The 21,012-nt window shown below is 45.2% G+C and overlaps 1 protein-coding gene across 1 annotated transcript in view; it reads right to left on the bottom strand.

Annotated features, from left to right (window-relative positions):
* LOC146195771 (uncharacterized) overlaps positions 1–21,012 on the bottom strand; it is a 74,466-nt gene that overhangs the window by 35,475 nt on the left and 17,979 nt on the right. The window contains exon 6 of the mRNA XM_084596859.1: positions 15,545–16,135. Coding sequence (XP_084452985.1) covers positions 15,545–16,135 — 591 coding nt within the window. The remainder of the gene's footprint in view (positions 1–15,544; positions 16,136–21,012) is intronic.

The raw sequence follows: 21,012 nt of genomic DNA, 5'->3' as shown, positions 1-21,012 counted from the left end.
TCAGCCAGCTGGAGAAGCTTTATCTGTATTCCCGGGTCGGGGCTGAACAGCAGAGCCTCCCAGTGACCAGAGTCGCGTATGAAGTGGCTCGCAGGTAGGGATTGTGGGCATTTCCAGATTATATGATTTAGATCGACTTTGGCATCACAATTTTTGCATTTGCCCTAATAGAGTCCTTCCGAATATAAGCAACATAATTGGGGATTTGGATAGGTATTAGTTTGAAGTTTACGCCATGCTTTGGCATGGCGTTTGGAGAGCGTTTTTCTGCAGGGGGGAATGTGAGTCTGGTAAACCTGTAATGCTGCAGAATTTCTCTATAAGAAAACAACCTGCCCTTGCCGGAGTTTAGAGTGGGTGGGCTGCATGACCTAGTTCGGCGGGACAGTTCTCGAGCTAGGTTATGAGCCGCCTCATTATCAGGAAGGGAGGCAACAGCAGGCATCCAGATTAAGCGAATGCGTTGTGAGGGCTCACAATTTGGCACAGTACGCGCTGCTTGTCGGGAGATTCTTCCCAACGTGTAATTACGTATCGCCTGTTTCGAGTCGCTGGCTATGGTTTCTGCCGAGGATCCCGCAATGGCTGCTTCTTCTCCAACATGCGTGTGTTGAGTGCGTATAGAGCCCACAGTTATGCCTTTATCAGTTTCTGTGGTAACTGCAGCTACCATCTCTCCAGCCGAGGAATCTACGGCATCGACATACTCTACTGATGTATCATTAAGAAAACGTTTGGCCAAAAGAGCTCTCGTATATATTTGGGAAGGTCAGTTGTCAGTCCGCCTTGTCGTTCGTAATTTATGCCTAGTGTGGACAGAATGTATATGCCTGTTGATTTGCCTGATAGCTGCTCGAGTTGCGAAATAGTGACCGCTTCAATAATCTCACTTAGAGGGTTACGAACACCGAGACCTAAGGCTGTCTCTATCGTTGTGTGAATGGGCAGCCCAACTGTTTGTTTAAGGCAATTTTTGTATTGCGATCTTCACGTTCTCTTTTTCGTAACGTGCGTAACTTTAGATGTTAGTAAGAGCATATGTAGGCTACGTTACTGATAACAAAGGCTTTACTAACCAGAGAGTATTCTCTTCCCTCAAGCCGGAGTGGCGGTTACTAATGCGGCTAATGAGTTGCATAATTTGCTACGAGGTTCCTTGAACCATTTGAATTGCATCACCATTGAAGCCGCGTGCTTCTAAGGTTAGGCCCAAGATTTCATTTTTGGGTACTCGAGAAATGGGGACTCCGCGAATATTGAGTTCGATAGCCGGTGGTGGATGCGCAAGAAATCTGGTTTTACGGAATATGATAAATTCAGACTTAGCCGGAGAGGATCGTAGCGCCCTGGTGTCTACATAATTCACTACGATAAACAAACAGACAAACAAACCAGCAAATAGACTAAACATATTTTGATGGTGAACCACGAAAGGTCGGAAGGATGAAGGGCAAGGCTGGGTTTTCATTCAACGACTCCATTGTCTTCGGCTGTTCCCTTCACTGTGCCGAAAAGATAAAGCCGAAGTCAGGGATCGGAGTGGGCCAGTAGAGACTTACACTAATCTCGTTAAGTGCATATTGGTTCCTTACTTGCATATCAAGCTTGGCATTACGATGTGCAGTGTATAGGCGTGGGATACTGACTGTCGCACCACGGGCACGTTTTCTTGCGCCTGGTCGGAAAGCAGGTGGATGACCAAAAGAAGAAAAAAGTAGAAAAGAAAGAAAGGAACAAAGAAAAAAGAAGAAAAGGGAGAAAAAAAAATAAAGAAAGAAAGAGAGAAAGCGAGGAAGAGAGAATGAAGAAAGCAAGGAATATATATATATATACCAGAAAGAAAAAAAGAAAGAAAGAACAAAATGTGAGACTGAGAATAGCGGTCACGACAGCTCAAATTTCTAATGGCCCCTCGTTGACAGCCGTCTAAATTCCCGGACGCAGCCATGATGCGACAGCATCGTTAATCCACCACAGGATCTCGCTAACTTGTCATTCGGCCTTGTCACAGGTGAGTTCCAGCGCCTGGGTGAGTTCAGCCATGCCTCGCCATCATCCCAGCTCCCTTTCTCTCCTACTTTGCACAGGGAGTGAGTTAGTGGTGATTTACGATGGGAAGTTTTGTGACAGCCAACGAAACTGCTGCCCGTAGCTTCCAATCCATATCACTTATTTTTTATTCTGCGACAAGTTATATTCTCTCCGGATGCAAAAATCGATTTTGTTCTGTAAACGATGGGAAGACTGAAAGGAGAAGCTTACTTGAACTGGCTCACCTGTTAGAAAAAAAAATTCATCTTTTCATTTATCGGTTGCTTCTTTGCTGATCCTACGCTTCGATGCATAATAAGTGTTTATGGGTGCCGTATAGTAAAAAGAAAAGTGTAAAACCAAAATGCGAGCACACCATGTTTATGCATCTTTCATTGAGCGCCATCTCACATGAGCAAAAACCGCGAGGAGTACGCGTTGAACCACTTTGCACTGCATGTGGTATAGTGATAAGGGCGCGTGCACACGAAAGTAGGAGACGTAATTTTTCAGGTTGGCTAGCGATGATGCGTGAGTGGTGAGCTTAAGCGGAGTCAACTCTGCGTTCCAACAAAGATAGTTGATTAATTACACAGAGAGTTTTTGTACCGGATTGCAGGCCGCAATTGCTGTGCGACGACTTCTTTTCCGCATGTCATTATAGTGTTACCCAAAACACACACACATTTATATATATATATATATATATATATATATATATATATATATATATATATATATATATATATATATATATATATATATATATATATATATATATATATATATATATATATATATATATATATATATATTATAGTGTTACCCAAAACACACACACACACATTTATATATATATTTGTGGGGTTTAACGTCCCAAAGCAACTCAGGCTATGAGAGACGCCGTAGTGGAGGACTCCGGAAATTTCGACCACCTGGGGTTTTTTAACGTGCACTGACATCGCACAGCACACGGACGCCTTGATTTTCGCCTCCATCGAAAAGTGGCCGCCGAGGCCGGGATTCGATCCCGCGTCCTTTGGAACAGTAGTTGAGCGCCGTAACCACTATATATATATATATACATCATCAGCCTCATTATACCCACTGCAGGGTGAAGGCATCCCATATTTCTCCAATTAACCCGGTCCTGTGCTAGCTGCATCCACTTGACCCCTGCGAACTTCTTAACTTCATCCGCCCTCCTAACTTTCTGCCGCCCCCCGCTACGCTTTGCTTCCCTTAGAATCCAGTTTGTTGCCCTAAGCGACCATCGGTTATCCTTTCTTCGCACTACATGTCCTGCCCATCTCCATTTCTTTTTGATTTCCTCTAGAATGTCAGTGACATGAGTTATTTTTCTCACCCATTGTGCACATTTCCTATCTCCTAATGTTATCCCTACCATTTTTCTTTCCATCGCCCTCTGCGTTGTCCTAAACTTAAGTAGAACCCTTTTTGTTAGCCTCCACGTTTCAGTCCCATAGGTGAGTACAGGTAAGATGCAACTGTTTTATACTTTCCTCTTTAGCGATACCGGTAAGCTGCTTGTCATAATCTGCGAGTGCTTGCCAAATGCGCTCCATCCTAATCTTATTCCCCTTGTTATCTCTCTTTCATGGCGCGGATCTGCGGTTACTACCTGTCTTAAGTGGACATATTCGCTCACTACTTCTAGTGCTTCGTTACCTAACGTAAACTGTTCTTCCTTCCCGAGGCTGTTGAGGATTACCTTAGTCTTCTGCATATTGATTTTCAAGAGTGCCTTTCTGCTTTCCCTGTCTAGGTCATCAATCATTATTCGAAGTTCATCCCCCGATTTGCTTAGCAAGGCAATGTCATCAGCAAATCGCAGATTACTGAGGTATTTTCCATCTACCCTTATCCCTAACTGCTCCCATTCCGAGTCTCTGAATACTTCCTCTAAGCAAGCTATGAATATTACTGGGGAGATTGTGTCTCCTTGTCTAACATCTTTCTTTATGGGAATTTTGCTACTTTCTCTATGTAGAAGCAATGAACAATAATTTCAGAGATATCATTACTGAGTGTGCGGTAGAAGTAGGTGTAAGGATAGTTAGAGAGGATACCGGTAAGCTGCCTAAGGAGACGAAGAATTTGATTAGGAAACGCCAAAGTATAAAGGTTTCCAATCCAACAGACCAGATAGAATTGCAGAGACATCAAAGCTAATCAATTAGCGCAAAGTGGCCGATATAAGAAAATATAACATGGAGAAAATTGAGCATGCTGTACAGAACGCGGGAAGCCTTCAAGCGATGAAGAAAAAATTGGACATAGGTAAAATTCAGATGTATGCGCTGAGGGACAAGGCGGGCAATGTCATCACAAATATGGAGAAGATAGTCACAGTAGCCGAGGAGTTCTATACTGATATCTACAGCAGCCAAAGAATTTAGGACAATAATGAGATTGCCGGTAGGTAAATGCAGTCAAACGTTTCGCCAGTGATGAAGGACTAAGTTAAGCAAGCAGTAGAATCTATGAAAAGGGGGAAAGTAGCGGGAGAAGATCAGGTAACTATAGATTTGTTGAAGGACGGTGGGGATATCGTGCTAGAAAAAATGGCCACCCTGTATACGCAGTGCCTCTGTCATCGACGGTACGGAAACCATAGAAAAACACAAACATTATCTAATTTATAAGAAGGAAGACGCTAAGGACTTGAAAAATTACAGACCAATCAGCTTTCTGTCAGTTACGTATAAGGCATTTACCAAAGTAATCGCTAATAGAATCAGGACAACTTTAGACTGCAGCCAAGCAAAAGATCAGGCAAGTTTTCGGAAATGATACTCTACTATTGATCATATCCATGCCATCAACCAGGTGATAGAAAAATGCTCGGAAAATAACCAGCCCTTATACATAGCATTCATTGGTAACGAAAAAGCATTTGACTCAATAGAAGCCTCGGCGGTCATGCAGGCATTCTGAAATCAGGGTGTAGACGAACCGTACGTGAAAGTGCTGGAAGATATATATAAGGGGTGCGCAGCAACCATAGTTCTGCATATATTATATATATATATATATATATATATATATATATATATATATATATATATATATATATATATATATATATATATATATATATATATATATATATATATATATATATATATATATATATATTCTCTGATTTAACTAAACCAGACTAGCATTCCTGCGAGGGTTAGGGATATGGCTTGCCTGAATCGAGATCGAAGGCTCCGGCAGGGCTCGATTCTTACCTCAGGCTCCCCGCTCCTAGGCACTACCCGAGTGGCCAGCTCCTGACAGCTCGGTCGTGTGATGTGGCCCCGTGACGTCTCACAGCCCGCAGATCAATCAGTGCTGCTCATGTCACCAGCGAGGTTTACGGGCTTCTCACAAAGGCACGTAGAAAACACCCCCCCCCCCCCCCTTCGTCCCCTCTCCCGCTCCCTTAAACTTGGCCTTGTTGTTGGCAGCCCGAGATCCGCAGTTTGCAAGCAGGGGGCGTGGGCGCTAATATTCCTAAGCTTGTGAAAGAATGCAGGGCACCTTTGTTAGGGCAGCGATGGGAAAAGGTTGTAGGTCAGAAATGTCACTGTTGATTGTGCAACTTTCTAGGTTATGTATACGTTTTGAATGCGCTGCCCCTCTTCTGTGAACTAAGTGCAGCGGTCGAAATGTGTAGGTCAGAGTAATGTGTGTGTTGGATGGGTAACCTTCGGCTTCGTTTATGTTTTTCACTGCGAGACTCCTCTAAAGTGAACTGAAGGGCAGATGTTGGGAGCGGGTGTAGATTAAAGATGTGTGTTGTTTCGGGCGCAATCACTCTCTGTTTTGAATATGTTTTCGTGCTTGTTTCACTGTAGTTATGTGTCAATAGTTCGTTGAAATGCAACGGGAATGTGTGGCACAGTGGTTGGCCAGCCCTTGAGACGGTCTGCTATTGGCCACAGAGTGCGTGCCTTTGGTTGGTCAACGGAATGGTCTCCAAATTTTCGAGATGTCAATTGAAACGAGCATTCTGACAGTCGAATAGGAGGCAGGCTAAGCTGACGGAGGTCTCCCGAGACTCCGAAAAGTTTGAAAGATGGTAGACGGCAGACGTCCTGATTCAGCTAGCCTCTTACCTCCCATCGTCCTTTCAGTTTTACAGACTCTTTGAATGCCTCCCAGGGCTTTGCAGGGCTCCCATCCCAGTCACAACGACCGCACCTCTCGCAAAAGCCGGTCATCTGCTGTGTAGCGTTATTGCGCGTCAGACAAACCCTCGCGGTCGAAATTAATATTGTGCACATCAACAAGGCGGCATTGTTAACCCGTGCTCCAGCTTTGGAACATTACGCCCAATAACTCATGCTACATTTGTATATTACGCTACACTCTCCGTAAAGCAGTCTCGCTGTATTTGTTGCCGTTTAGCTCACCAGTCTCAGTGCACCAGTCATCTCGTGACCATACACCATGATGTCAACGATGAAGAAGCCGTCCAGGGCAATGGGCACTCATAGCTGGCTGTACGATCCACGCGCGATGACCTGTTAACAAGCACGTTTCAAAAAGAAAGTCGAGCAGCAGTCACAAATTTCTAACTCTCAAAATCTTAAATAATAGAAGTTCAGAAAGCGAAAGCTCACATTAGCAGCGCTCCCCAGGCAAGCGCAATATGTTTTGATACGCTTTAGCTTTAAAGGTACCGGTTCTCCAGAAAGTGCGCCATTGTCGGCGTTGGAGTTGTCGATGTGAGCGAAAAATCACGAGTGTGCTTCTGGCAGCTACTAGATTGCACGTGGCATGGCTGACGCTGATTGGTCGGCCGATTGTGTGACGTCACGAGACCACTTGATGTGGTAAAGTTTTAGGACCTGCCAAAGTCGAACAGCGCCGTTCAGATAGGACGAAAGCATGAGGTAATCGAACCCCTGGACCCTAGATTCTAAACCAGGCCGCTACCTTTAGTCTACAAAGGCGGATTCTTGGGGCCTCGCAAAACGGGTCTTTATTTGTAGGCCTGGCTGTCTCACAAAATGTGGTAGGTGGTAGCTCCCTACTGTGTACTAATGATATTGCTTTGGTTTAGTTCATGGAGTTTAACCTTTCAAAGTGGCTGAGGCTATTAGAGAGATGCCGTAGTGGAGGGCTTCGGAAATTTCTACCACCTGGAGTGCATTAACGTGCACTAACATCGTACAGCAGACAGGCGACTAGCTTTTCGTCCCCTAGCGAAAAGCTACCACCGCTGCCGGGATTGGGTGCTAAAAAAAATGTGTGGGACAATAAGGCACAAATCAAGGTATTAGTGGCTAAGGGACTTGCTAAATGAGTGTATACACGAATTATAATCCATCCACAACGAAAACCGCATATGGGAGCCATAATTAAAGCTCTCATGTCATACAGTTAATGACGGGGCTTAGGTATGTGCCATGTTTTTTAACACGATAACATTTAAATGCCTCATACCCAAGATCGTTGGTTGTCAGCGTTGTTAGCGGAAATCACGATCATGGTGCTGGCAGGTAGTCGCTGGCAGGTGACATGACCGAGAACTGACTTTTTTCAATGGTTTGTGCGACTTAATGAGACCAATCACATGAGAAATTTGGAAGGAGCTGGCAACTATGGTAGCTTACGTGAGGTGGGAAGGTGGAATAAGAATTAACCTTCCGGTGCTCTTGAAAACACGAACCAGGAAGTGCTATCGCGTCATAACCTTAAAGGCGGAGCTTAAGTGTTCCCCTAGGTTTTTCCTGGCTGTGTGACTGACTCAACCGGTGACACACTTCTCGTTTCTTGGTCGTCGTTGCCTCAGGCCCAGCGATGGCGGTGAGGCGGTGTCGCCTAAGCCCATCAGTCTAGTTTGAACGCGGACTAATGTAGGCATTCTGATTTCTTTGCTGAGTGGTAGGAAAAAAGAGAATTCATCGGTGAATGTGAGCTCGCGATGCATTACTGAAATGTATAATCAGTTATATATTATAGTTTTGGCGATTACCTATAACCTATGTAGAGGAGACATACTCAGAAAGTGGCCTTTCTTGAGAATTTACAGTAGTTTTTACTACAACGCCGAACTCGGCATGCAGAAGCCATGGCAGCAACCGGATTATGAGAAGCATTTGCCTGTGTTAGGCAAAGGCCATCAGCGTTATCACGAAAGCAGCAACTTAAGAAAGCCAGACGAAACAAGGAATCCCACCTTTTTTTCCAAGTAATAGGCTCACTTTTGATGCCCGCTCCGCTGTTACCATCTTAGCATCCTCTTTAAGGAACAATACACGTGCCCTCATTCCCCCGTGTACTTTCCCCCTCCCTCATAACTTAACAAGATTGGAGGAGCTTTTCCTTAGAAGAATAAGAGCTGGGGCGGCCCTTACCCCGTCGGTAACATGCCGATGGGAATCTCAAGCAGACATCGGACCCACCACATGCCTGAACCGTTCTGCACCAGCTGCAGAAGTGGATGTTCGCCACCTGCTGAGTACGTGTGCAGGGACAAGGGCATCAAGGACACAGATTCTGCAGGAAGTGGGACTAACCGCAACAAGGGAAGAGGATTTCTCCAAATGGCTCACCGACAACAATAAGAACGAAAGCCTTCTCCAGTTTGTTACGGAAAATAATTTACATGCGTTTTTATAATATGCCTTATGGCAAGCTTGCATAATAAAAAAAAAACATACCAATGTAAATAAAGTTCACTACGCGGACATAAATATTGCATTATTTGCTTACAATGTTTGCAAAAAAGCCTATATTGTAAGCCCAATAACATTTTCAGAAAATAGCAATTATTATTTCAGAGTTATTTGTGTAATAGTCAAGCAACTACTTAATACCTGTCGCATTCAGGAATTTGGAACGATACCAAACGTTCCACATATGTTTCAACTGTAACTGTTACAGGGGCTTGAAGGTGCAAAGCAAACCTCCGTCGTTCACCTGCCGGTTTATGATAATGTCATCAAAAAGTGACAAATATAGTCTATTAAAATGATTAAAATGGATGCGCTCGTCCAGTCTAAACAAGAAAGAATGAACAGAAATTATTGTGCCCTGGGCTAACTACGCTGCAGCATATATTGGTCACTAAATGTGCCCTCCTTACTGCTTCGGAGACAATAAATAAATCACTAATCGAGTCCCCCCGCAGTAATAATAGATGCGGTCAGCCTCCTCTGAACCATTCTAAAAAATACTATCACCCTCATTCATTCGCCTTCGAAAGGCGATGAAATACCGACGGAGTGATTATTTTTGCAATAGCAGCTTCTTCACAGTTGCATATATTACAAGCCTATAATTTAGTTGGTTAACAGGTAAAATTGACCCCATGAAGCTCGCTCTGACGCATATGGCATCCAGTTTAGGGATTCGCGCAGAGAAAGTAGGGGAGCCTACAGGGAATTCTATAGGCTGTCAGCTGCTGCGGATGTCGAACGCAGATGTAAAGCTTCGAAATACTCTAGCTGCACAATGTTGTGATATTACCAAGCCGGTGTGTTGGACATGAGCTAAGTCTCTGGAAACCGTATAATTTTCTGGTAACAGTAGAGCGATCAGTACAAGAGGCCCTCGAACTTGTTGGTTATAGTGATCAGACTCCGCATAAACAATGACCAGATTTCCCGGTAACCTATAGGCCATCAGTTCTATCTCCAGAAACTGATCAGCTCTTGCGAGATATCTCCGGTGCTGAGGATGCATAGTAATAGCTGGGAGTTTGATGCATGTGATAAAGCAGATGGCCTAGGTTGCCAGAAAATCTGGCCATTGTTAATTTCGACTCCAGATTGTAATCATTAAAACCAAAACGTTCGACGTCTTATTTGGTAAAGCCATATAAATGTGTTAACTGTGCAGGTTGAAATGTAAATCTGAACGCAAGAATAAAATGAAAGGGATATGAAGACGAGAGATGTGCGATAAATTAGGCTTCTGACTACTACATGAAAACGAAATAACTAAGAGCAAAAAGGCAAAACTGGCCACCACTACAATCGTCAATTTCGCTGAGAGCTCTGCCCATCCCAACGGCAGCGAGCCGTCACCTTCATTATCACCTAGCGACGACAGCCATTGTTTTCGCGCGCTCAGCGCTGTGTCGAGTGTCAGGAGAGAAACAGGCGTGACGAAGGAGAACAAGTGGGGAGGGCAATGGCACCTGTACCTGCAATTTAACCCCTGTCACTTTCTTTTATCGATTGGCTAGAAGCAACCAGGCTTGCTGCCCCTCCCATCTAACTTACTGCTTGAACCACGCGCGTCGATTGCAGGAGCATGTAGAGCTGATGAAGCCACGCGTTATTCTTCTCGTTTCCTGTCACGTGCAACGTTGACAGACACGGCCGCTGAGCGCTGGTGCAAAGGTGTGCTCCCAAATAGACAGCAGACAGTTAGGCACTAGATATGATGCTTCAGGTGCCAAATACAGCGAAGCAGTTCAGTTTATTGGGCCTTTTGGTGAAGAGGCATTTCAAGAAAACCTGCGCTCAAAACAGTCATGGCATGCGCTTTCTCATGCCCGTCAATTTCGAGTGATGTATTTCTGTGGAATGCCAAAAGTAGGTACTCAAATGCCTATTTTTATGCACCTAACGGGGAAAATAAGGGCAATAATTTTACAGCAGCGATATTGATTTGAAATTTGATAGTCTGCTGACAATATTTTTTTTTGCAACAAAAAGGGGGAGGGAGGGGCGATTTCACACAGTAAACAACAAATTTCTTGACGATTATGATAATCGCTGATGCAAAATTTCAGCGCAGTTTTCGAGGTGTTTTAGTTTTGCAAATTGTTGAAGTAAGCAATTTGAGTCAATTTTTTCTTAATGTGTGCCGTTTTAGACTACACTATGGTATCCCCCATAGCCATCCTTCAAATCGCACTGGTTTTTTATTGTTACAAAAGAGGTGATTTCATGACAAATGGCGCCGACGCCACTGCCATGCATCGACGAACTCGACTCGACCTGCGCGTGGGGGCAGTGGGCTCATTCGTTCGATACGTTCGAATGAAAAGAGAGTCGAACGTATCCAGCCTACTCGATAACTTAGCCCAGCGTAGAACCACATCCAGACTTAAATTTCTGCGCTTAATTTATCATGATCATTTTCAGACATCGGCACATACCCTCAGGTATGACTGCGCCCCTATTCGAGAACTAACCTTGAGAAAGCACTTCATCAGGTTATGAGTTTCATAAAAGTTAAAAGCTCATAAATATATTTGTTCCAATAGGATGTTTTTTGTTTTCTTTTACGGGAATAAAGTACTCTCAGCCGCCGCGAACTATCAGTCAAATCAATCATAGAGCATGGTAATTGCATTGAATTAGCACGAATGCCACTGTGGCGAACCTGTAACGCTGAACTTTTATTTTTCATCGTTTTGTAACACGCCGATCATTCGTTTTCTTTGTTCATCCCATTATTTCCACTGCCTTCCTATGACACTGTTACGATCGCGATGCAGCTATGAATATGAATAATATTGTTTATCCCTTTGTTCCTACATTGTTTTCCCTCGTTCGTGTGTTGCTGTCATCTCCTTGACTTGTATTGACTCTCCAGGCTGAAGAAGGGATTTTCAGTATTTCCAAATAAACAAATAAATCACAACCGCCATCTGAACGCCCGTCTTGTCTCTCTCTCTCACACACACGCACACACACACACACACACACACACACACACACACACACACACACACACACACACACACACACACACACACACACACACACACACACACACACACACACACACACACACACACACACACACACACACACACACACACACACACACACACACACACACACACACACACACACACACATATATATATATATATATATATATATATATATATATATATATATATATATATATATATATATATATATATCACTATTTTGTAAGCTTCAACATTATATGAAGGACACCCGACATAGATATAAAGATATAAAGCCGCTAGAACGCCAAGCGGAGACTGATTTGGTATCGAAGGGCTCATATTTCAATTTCCTCATCATCTTCCCACCTGAAGGCTGCTGAGTTCAGAGCTGGATGCTCGAATCTATACCACCATTGTGCCTGCAACCCATGAAGGTTTGCAACCTCGCATGCGAGAAGCATGCTGGTGATGTTTCGCTCACAACGACCACCACCACCCGGACCACCGCCACCTACACCTCCTCTTCCTACTCCGCATTTTATTTTCCCTTCTATCGCCGCTGCCCACATCACGACACCCAATGGCTCTGCTATGGTACGCTCTCCATGTGCTGCAGCAGTACCGTTAACAATGCTGGCAATGCCTCCAAAATCCCGGGCACACTTAAGCCTCGCCTGTGTAGGATGCGATAGCTTTGGAAGTCTCTGAGGATTCCAATGAGGTCGTTCCCATAGACTGTTGGAAACGTCTGTGTTCCGAATGACATGGTAGTTGGCGGGAGGTCGAGCAGAACATTGCCTTCCAAGTTAGCCAGCACTACCTACAATAGGGTGGCCCCATGAGCCACCCTAAGCTTCCCATCAGTTACGCCGACGCGGCGCGAATGGCAACTGCGCTCTAAAGTATCCCAAATATTTGGTTAGTTTTATTTAAGGACGTCCCTTAACGTATTTAATGAACGAGTCACATGTTTCAGCTGCGTAAAGGAGGCGGTTGCTTTCTGCCGCGAGAGCTCTTTGGCGTAAAGGGTGTTACAAGCCCTTTAATAACACCTTTAAAGGGCCACTGTCCAGGGAAGGGCCTTTTAAGCAAAGGAGCCCAGTGTTTCGATCAGGTACCGGAGATAGCCTGTGCAAAATGCTACAGTGACACGTGCGCCGCAAAGCATCGAAAATACAAATCAAAGCTCTCTCATGCTCTCCTTCGAGAAGCCAGCTTCCCCGTTTCCTGCGCTGACCCGTCGAGCCACAGATATGACGTACTTCCTGAGAATGACGTCCACTGGTCCGTCTCGCTGACTGACGGGAGAAGGATGGGTGTCTACCGCTCGCTGCACGCTTTTTCCTCGCCACGGCCAGACTGAATCCAGCGGCGCGCACTCCCTCGCCCGTTCTTTTCTTTTTTTCTTTTTTTTTTTCGCGATCGCGGAGTGCCACGCCCCACCTCCCACCAAACGCGGAGGAGGAGGCTAGGCTAGACGACCTCGGGCAGGAGAGTGAAGAACCTTTGCGAGGGAACGGAGCAGAGAAGCATGACAGAATCGGGTGATTGCGGTGGCTGTAACTGCGTTATTAGTTACTCTTTTCAAAAACATTTTGCGGCCTTGGGTTCTAGGGGCGAAGTCTCACAGTCACCGGGGAAGAAAATATTTTCGACTGGAGGGTGGACAGTGGGCCTTTAATGCGCCTGGCAATTGCAAATAAAATGCAAGAGAGAGACAGAGAGAGAATTCTTTAATGAAAAGCAGAGAATTTAGCCTAGCCGGTGTTTAGGATTTGCTGACATGCTACTCTGCGTAGTAAAGGGAATTGTGGAAAGAATGGCGGAATCAGAGAAGTATTGAAAATAAAAGAAATAAGAGTAGTGTAAAAGGAGTTGTTGAAAACTCTATGGGCACTGAATAAAATACTAGCAACTGCATGCTTAGCACTAGAAAACAGGAGCCTCGTACTTCATCACTGCAAGTACAAAATGAACGTACTTGTTGGAAACCATTTATTTAAAACAAGTAAATTGTTATTATCACGTTCATTATTGTAACTGAACTTATTCATTTCGCCAAAACGTGATGTTTCGGCAAAGAAATTCGCGGCCATTTATGTAGCCAGGTCTCCCTGGTTTTGTGCCTGAAGCCACCACCGTTTCATGGCAATGCTTGTTTTTTTTTTTTTTTTGCTGTTGTTGTTTAGAATGGTACAGACGTCAGAAGTGCCAGAAGCGAGGAACAGTAGCCACACCGTGCTATTTTACAGTGAATCTGCCAATAAAAATTAGGGTAAGCCTGCGTACGTCTGCCGAGACTCGCGCTAAATGCCGGACCATTTAAAGAGTTATGGGGTCTAGAGTATGCCTTTTCTAACTCAGAGCGACCTTGTAAGCTGGAAAACAACCCTCGACATACAGATGTCATGAAAATATGCTTGCGCTTGGAAATCTTTAATGCTTCTACGGTCTTCCGCATTGCAAAATGTACGAGAGCAAGTAAGACTGTAACCGGGCGTGGATATTTTCAGCAACTTATGCGTGTGGAAAGGCAGCGATTCATTGTTTACATTCTAGATCATTTCGATGTTGGTAGTGAGACTTTTACCTACACATCCCACTTTCTGTGCTGTGTTCGCGAGAAAAGTGAAATTAATTCAAAAGTGTACGAGGGCTTTTTTACGGTCTCCTGAGAGGGGGGAGCTTGAGCTCTTTAACATTAAACCGTTTTTGAAATAGCTTGTGGTATATGGAGCTAGTCAGCCGGTCACCACTTTACGAGTAAGGTAGATGTGTGCTTACATTCGTTCACTAGTAATGATTTATAATTCAACAATACTTTGCACGGACGTCTGATGTAGATAAAAATGTCATTTTTACTTCAGGGCCTAAATCATTGTGCATTACAATTCGACTTGGTTCCTCCAACAAACGTTTTATTGCTTTCTGAAGAGTATGCTAGTAGCCGCACTTCGCTACATAGGGTAGTCTTATATGGAATGGCCTTATAGCGTTCTCAAAAAGAGTTAATACCTTCGAGTGAAAACTAAGACACTAAAATGGCTTCAAGTTTAATGTTTGCATAACCAGGGTCAGCAGAGCAACTGCCTCTTCTGCTACTCTTTTGTTTATCTTGTATCGTAATCCCAGCTTCAGGATTGTTCTTTTAAGATCATGAAGACAACATAGTACGCAGCCAGCCTTGTTCTTCTACTCATGGAGACCTCCACTTCGAGCATTTATCACAGATTCGACATTTTCATATAATATAGTAAACGCCATGAAACAAACGAATAGCCACTCTCTTGTAAACCCGTTTGAACTCAAATGGTTGTTTCTACTATTTTAAAGCAAAAAATAGAGATTTACTGGACAACACGGTGCATGTGTGGCATATGAAACGCGGGCACGCACATGCCCAAGCAAATTGTAACCCCCGGCCTTTTCCTGGCAACCACAGATAAGGAACGAAAACATTTAGCGGCCATATCCTGGAAAGAACATTACGCTTACACGCTGAGGAGTGCTAATATATATGTTTCGAGGCCCATCTAGAGTGAAACCTCCTTGAGCAAAGGTATATGGTTCATTCGAAAAATGCCTCCACTCCTTTAGGATGTTAAAAGAACTTCGCCGGTTCCACACACCAAGCGGCCATCTAGGTGCTTCGTAACGTCTCGCATAGCCTGTCTTCCATGTCGGTTTCCGGCTTCGGGTGGAAGTGGTGCGTGGCTTGCTTTTTCGAAACCGCATGGTCCAGCGTCGTTCTGAAAAACCACCCACACAAAGACCAGCCGGCAGTTCACAGGATGCACCGCGCGGACAGTGGCTACACGTCCTTCCGGGCAAGTATACAGGTCTGCCCGCCTGGTTGCCGGCGTCCGCATAGTTGCACACGTAGAACTTGGTCGTGCCTCCCAGCGGTGCCTTCTTCCGGTACAGCACTGCTCCACAGCCGATGTACTGGGTCTCAGCCCAGATGACCTGCGTGAAGTGACCCACAGGACCCGCAGTGTTCTGCGTAAAGCTGCGCACCGAATACGGTGAGTAGTCTTTGTTCTCCTCGAACCACGACCTCACGGCCTTTTCGATTTGGTTGCTACCTGGAGAACTGTTGCTCTTCCAGAAGGCGGCCAAGTTCTGTCCCGTGCTCCGGAATTTAATGGTAACCCGATGGCGTCCGGAGTCGTGTCGAAATTTGCATTGCCTGGCATGTGCCTCCGCGACTTCGGCGAGCCCGCGGTCCCACCGCAGTTTCCGCATGTTGGACGAAGGCGGAAAGCCCGCGAGTCGTCCACGGGCCACCATGCTCCGGAACATGTTGTGGACTTTGAGGAACAACTTTTGCTCGGTGCTTGTGAGACCGGAGGAAATGATGTTGCATTCGGGATTTGGGGGAAGGCAGGCAGTGTGGTTCCCGATGCTTCGGTATTCAGGCCGGCACTTCTGGAGTGAGAGTCTCAGGAAGGAAAACGAGAGCGCCGTATGAAGCAGGAGGCCGACTCGTGCAGTGCAGGGCATCATTACTCTTCACCCAGAGTCCTTGGCATTGAGGCAAGCTCTTGCAGACGGATGTCTCTCCGGTTTCTCCTGGATAAAAGGGGTACAAAAGGAGGCTGTTTTTCTATCTTGATGTGTTCTTTCTAGAATAAAACGTTTAGTTAAACTAATTGACATTGAATTCATAATTCATGGCCAATAGCGAAAGAGAAAACAACACAAAGAAAAGAAAAACGTCGCCATCCTTTCATTTCCCAGTAATAATGAATTTAGGGACGCTTGCATATGAATGACAGATATCAGCGTTGAGAGTTTATCGTAGTGTAACACATTTAGGAAAGAAAAAAAAAAGAAACTGAAATGATGGTCTCCAGACATTAATTGGTGGAGGGAGGCAGGGCTTGAATTATATACTAGATTGGGGGTAGTATTATAATTTTGTGTATTTACTAGGATGTAATTCATTGTTTTTCGCTTGTAGTCGTATAAAAAGCACAAAATTACGCAAAGATATTTCATGTGTTAACTCTTCCAGCAAGGATTAGCTTGCTTAGCTTAGAATCTGTATGACAATTACTTCCTCTTTTCCCAAGTAATGCTTTATTACCTCGACATGCAGCCCATTAAGTCTGGTTACGAGATAAAGAATTTATTGGTTAGCACAACAGCGGCATTCAAAAATGTTAACTTTTCTAGCCGCCAAGTAATGAGCCTTGAGCTGTACAGCCTTACTCATAATCGCACTGTTGACTGCATGACTAGAGTATTTGTGCTGGTCGAATGACAGATGTAACTAGAGTAAATGAAATGTTGCCCTCTATAGGGGGTGCCTCTTGCGACCGAAGAAAACGAGGACAAAGTTGAGTGCAGTGGGTGGTGCCAGGTGGATTGCGCACAAGTCCAGCGAATAGTTCCTGTTTCACTCCGTGCATTAGGTGGCGCACTTTCTTGTCCTCAGCCATATTTGGATCAGCTCACCTAAAGAGGCGGATCACATCTTCGTAATACATTATAACACTCTCGTTCGGGGCTTGGCAGCGAGATCGCATTGCCGACTACGCACGCTCACTTCGGTCGCTGGTGGTGTAGGTCGTCAACAGCTGGCGATAAGAGGTCCCATGATGGTAGTAGCGGCGTTTCGTGGTTCGCGAACCACGTCAACCCTGAATCTTCGAGACCAAAGTAGACATTATGCGGCTTCCTTTGCTCATCCCAACCTTTGTAGTTGGCGAAACGTTTGAATTGATCCAGCCATTCTTCAGCGTCCTCATAAAGCTCGCCGTGGAGGGACGGTGGCGTTCGGGACTGAATGACAACCAACTGATGGGTGGGCTCTCTCCATTAGCCACAGTGTTCGTGTTGGATCTGTGCATGGTGGCTACAGGCGTCCAGTACAAAGGCCTGAACTCGGGCGACTAACCTCGGAGGCGGCGGCTCGCACTGCGGTGCACCGGTGTCAAATCCGTATTGACTCTGGGCTGCCCTTGAGGGCTGGAACGCATCAAAATTGGAATCGCACCCCGCACTTCTACCAGAAAATGTAACCAGTACAAGGAAAACGACACTCAAGGGATCAGTCTGCCACCACAACTACTCTCGACTTCGTCCTCATTTTTCTCGGTTGCAAGAGGCTCGCAGCAATATGAGGGCCATATTGGACCACAGCTCCAATGTGCAGTTAATGTAAAACTGGTTGCTAAAGAGAAAATTGAACATACAGAGGTGGTCTGGAAAGACTGTAATGGTTTCGTGCTAAGAATAAAGAACAACAAAAAAAGCTGCCACAAAAGTCTGCTCATGTTCTATCGCATGCAGTTCAAATGCATCAGTGGCAACGTAGTAACGCTGCCATGAGACGTATATTTTAAAGGATTCATAAATAATTTGTCATTTCGCGTTTATTTAACCTTTTGGCTTATATCACATTTATTCTATGATGGGGGGGGGGGGGGGGGGGTACCTGCGGGTTTCAAGCGTCCGTGGGAAGGGATTGGGAGACTGGCTCAATGGCGACTGACCTCAACATTTACTAGCATATCGCAGTAAATGGTTTATAAGTACGAAGGTTGTCTTCTACGTGGAGACACATTAGCTTCCAATTTCTGCGATCAACCGCTTGCGGCTTCCACGCGATACTTCCGTTACAGTGACGTAAATGTTAAGTGAACAAAAAATAAATATCCACTCCAAATGGATCATCATAGAATACGGCCCCAGGTTTTACACGACGGGTTTCAAACTTGCAATTGTTTATTGTCAAGGGTACGTTCTTTTTTAAACATGGAAAACCTCAGCCTGCGGTAGTAGTTATAGTAGGCATGTTGGTGAAGTAAAACTAAATATTGCTTCTGTACTCAAAAGAGCGAACCTTCTAAGACTGCGGAGGATAGGCGAGACGGGAAAAGGTAGTGCTGTCTATCAGCCTAAGCTCCTGAAGCAAATATGCTCAGTCGTTACGCAAGAACTAAGAGCTCTTCGTCATCTCAAAACCTCCTCGGCTTCCACAGCCTTCTTCAGTGCTGTAAATGCATAACACCCCACAATTCCTCGTTCGCCCAAAATAAGTCCAGTGCGTAAGCCATGCACAGTACATGCATCGTTACGGTAATACACACGCATGGTTCGCGGTGTGCCTCTCTCTTCGCATCCTTGTTCATGAATAAAAGATCAACCCTGCTCACAGGACGGCTTTTAAGAAAAGATATTGAAGGTTTTATATGCGCTTCCGTGACAAAACCTGTCAGCTTGCTTCTTCGTAGTCCTGAATTGGCCTTAGTCCGACAAATGAGCAATAACTAGCCAGTCGTGTTACAGACTACGATCATAAGCACATTATTTGTCACTCTCATTATTAGTGCTTATACGACTGGTGTCTTTAATCCACTGACCTGATTAGTTCCAGTGTCCAACGTTGCCCAGTATGCCAGGTTTCTTCAAGAGCGGCGTACCCGACTCGCGGAGTGGCAGCAAACCATTGCGACAGTCGTGAGTATGATTTCGGAACATGTTGCCAAGCTGGCGGGCCGTGCTCTGCCTCGCGTGCGCGCTTTTTTCGCCGTTCGCACGTCATTTCGGCTTCGTCCTAAACGGCCGGTGAGTACGTTTAATGCGTGGCATCATCGCAATCTCGGGGAATAAAAAAATAAATGAAACGACTCCGTGCAAACAAGAGACGCCTGATTAGCCGTACCGCAACTGGGAAAGGGGATAAAAATATGCGAAATAAAATCAGGCTACCCTGACACCTGCCATACAGCTCATATTCCTTCCACGCGCAATTTCCTTCCCGTAATCCTGTGGGCCTTCAAGCTATGGAGCGCGTTCTTCTGCAAGGCTAACCACGAGGCTCGCCGACAGGGAGCTCAGAGTAGACACGGACACGACGGGCACGCAAGCTTGTTTCTATTTTTTGTCTCCAACGAGGCTACGACCCCGGGAGCGGAGAGCAGACATTTATCCCGAACTGCTGCCACTCCGCCCCTGTCCATCTGTTCTCCGAACAGCAAGCTTCAGCAGGATACACAACTGCTCCCCTGAAAGCCTATGTACCCAACACGCGACGCGAGTGCGTTTCTGCGGCCTCGGAGTACGTGACGCTCATTCCGCCCGCGTAAAGAATGATTTGGTCGGCAACACCATCGCCTCGACATGTCCGTATTAATAGGCTGATTGTGTCACATTGTTCTTACCATTAGCCACATATGTCACCCGAGATTGATTCTCTGTAAACGCTCACATGTCAGTATAGCACCGAGAAAAGCAAGGTAGCAGAGAACAGTAGGCGAAGGGGATGTGGCATCTCTATAGCGCCAACCTTTTCTGTACCGATCTGTGTGGCGAGTATTTGTTTGTAACGCTCTGGTTGTTCCTATTGTCCTCTTCTGAAGGACTGACCGCTAAACACGATACTCTGCTTGTCTCTATAAGGGTTCGGCGGCTGAGCAAGGAACAACTAGCGTATCAGCAAGTGTTCCTTTCTATGAAGATCCCAGTACCCGCGCTCTTGTTTTCATTCTTCCGCCTTCTCTCTGTTGCTGCTCTTACGTATTTTGGGCATGTGCGGGCCATCGGCTAAACAGGCTTGCGTTCGCTGATTGAACCGATGCTCCACAGTCTCGCGTCAGTGTGATTTTTTTGTTCCTTTGTGAAAGTGCGCGTTCAACTGCAGTCTATTAATTGCTGAACAGCATCTCGTGCAAGTAATCTTCATTTAACTGAGTAGAGGTAATTGCGAAATTTCTAGCGCTGCAGTGATGCGCCAATACTTTCTAATGTTATACCTGTACCCTAGATGTTTTCCTGGAATATAGCGAACAAAAGTATAAGCGATCTCACTGAAGCTGTGCAGATCATAGCCTTTATGTTTGCGAGTAATTAGGTAAAAACTTCATATCAAATCCTTCCGTCTTAGCTGGACTTGGAACTGTTGCAATCATTTGGGGCAGGCCAATTTGGGAGTGCGCCGGGGGGGGGGGGGGGGGAATTCGTTGCTAATAAGATACTCCTCACTGGCTGTATTCGCCCTCTGATTGTAGTTAGAACTCTTCTCGTTTCCCACTTCACACCACTCGCAAGGCCATAGTGGACGAGGATATGCTGATGCTGATGAATATGAAGCTGTTACCAGTCATGCAAAAGGAAGTTACCCTGTCGTCTTCGCTTCCGGAGAGGTCGTACATATACACTACTCTCCAGACTTCCAAGAGAATTCGCTTCATCAATTGGGCCCACAACTTTTTTTTTCTATAGCAGTTGCAAAAAAAAAAAAAACCTAGACAATTCTTACGCCAGAAAAAAAAAAAAAAGAAACTCTGGCTTTTTCA

Source organism: Amblyomma maculatum, chromosome 3, assembly GCF_055883805.1.
Source record: "Amblyomma maculatum isolate TAMU_Amacu chromosome 3, ASM5588380v1, whole genome shotgun sequence".
Taxonomy (NCBI): Eukaryota; Metazoa; Arthropoda; class Arachnida; order Ixodida; family Ixodidae; genus Amblyomma; species Amblyomma maculatum.
This window is presented reverse-complemented; position numbering and strand designations above follow the sequence as displayed.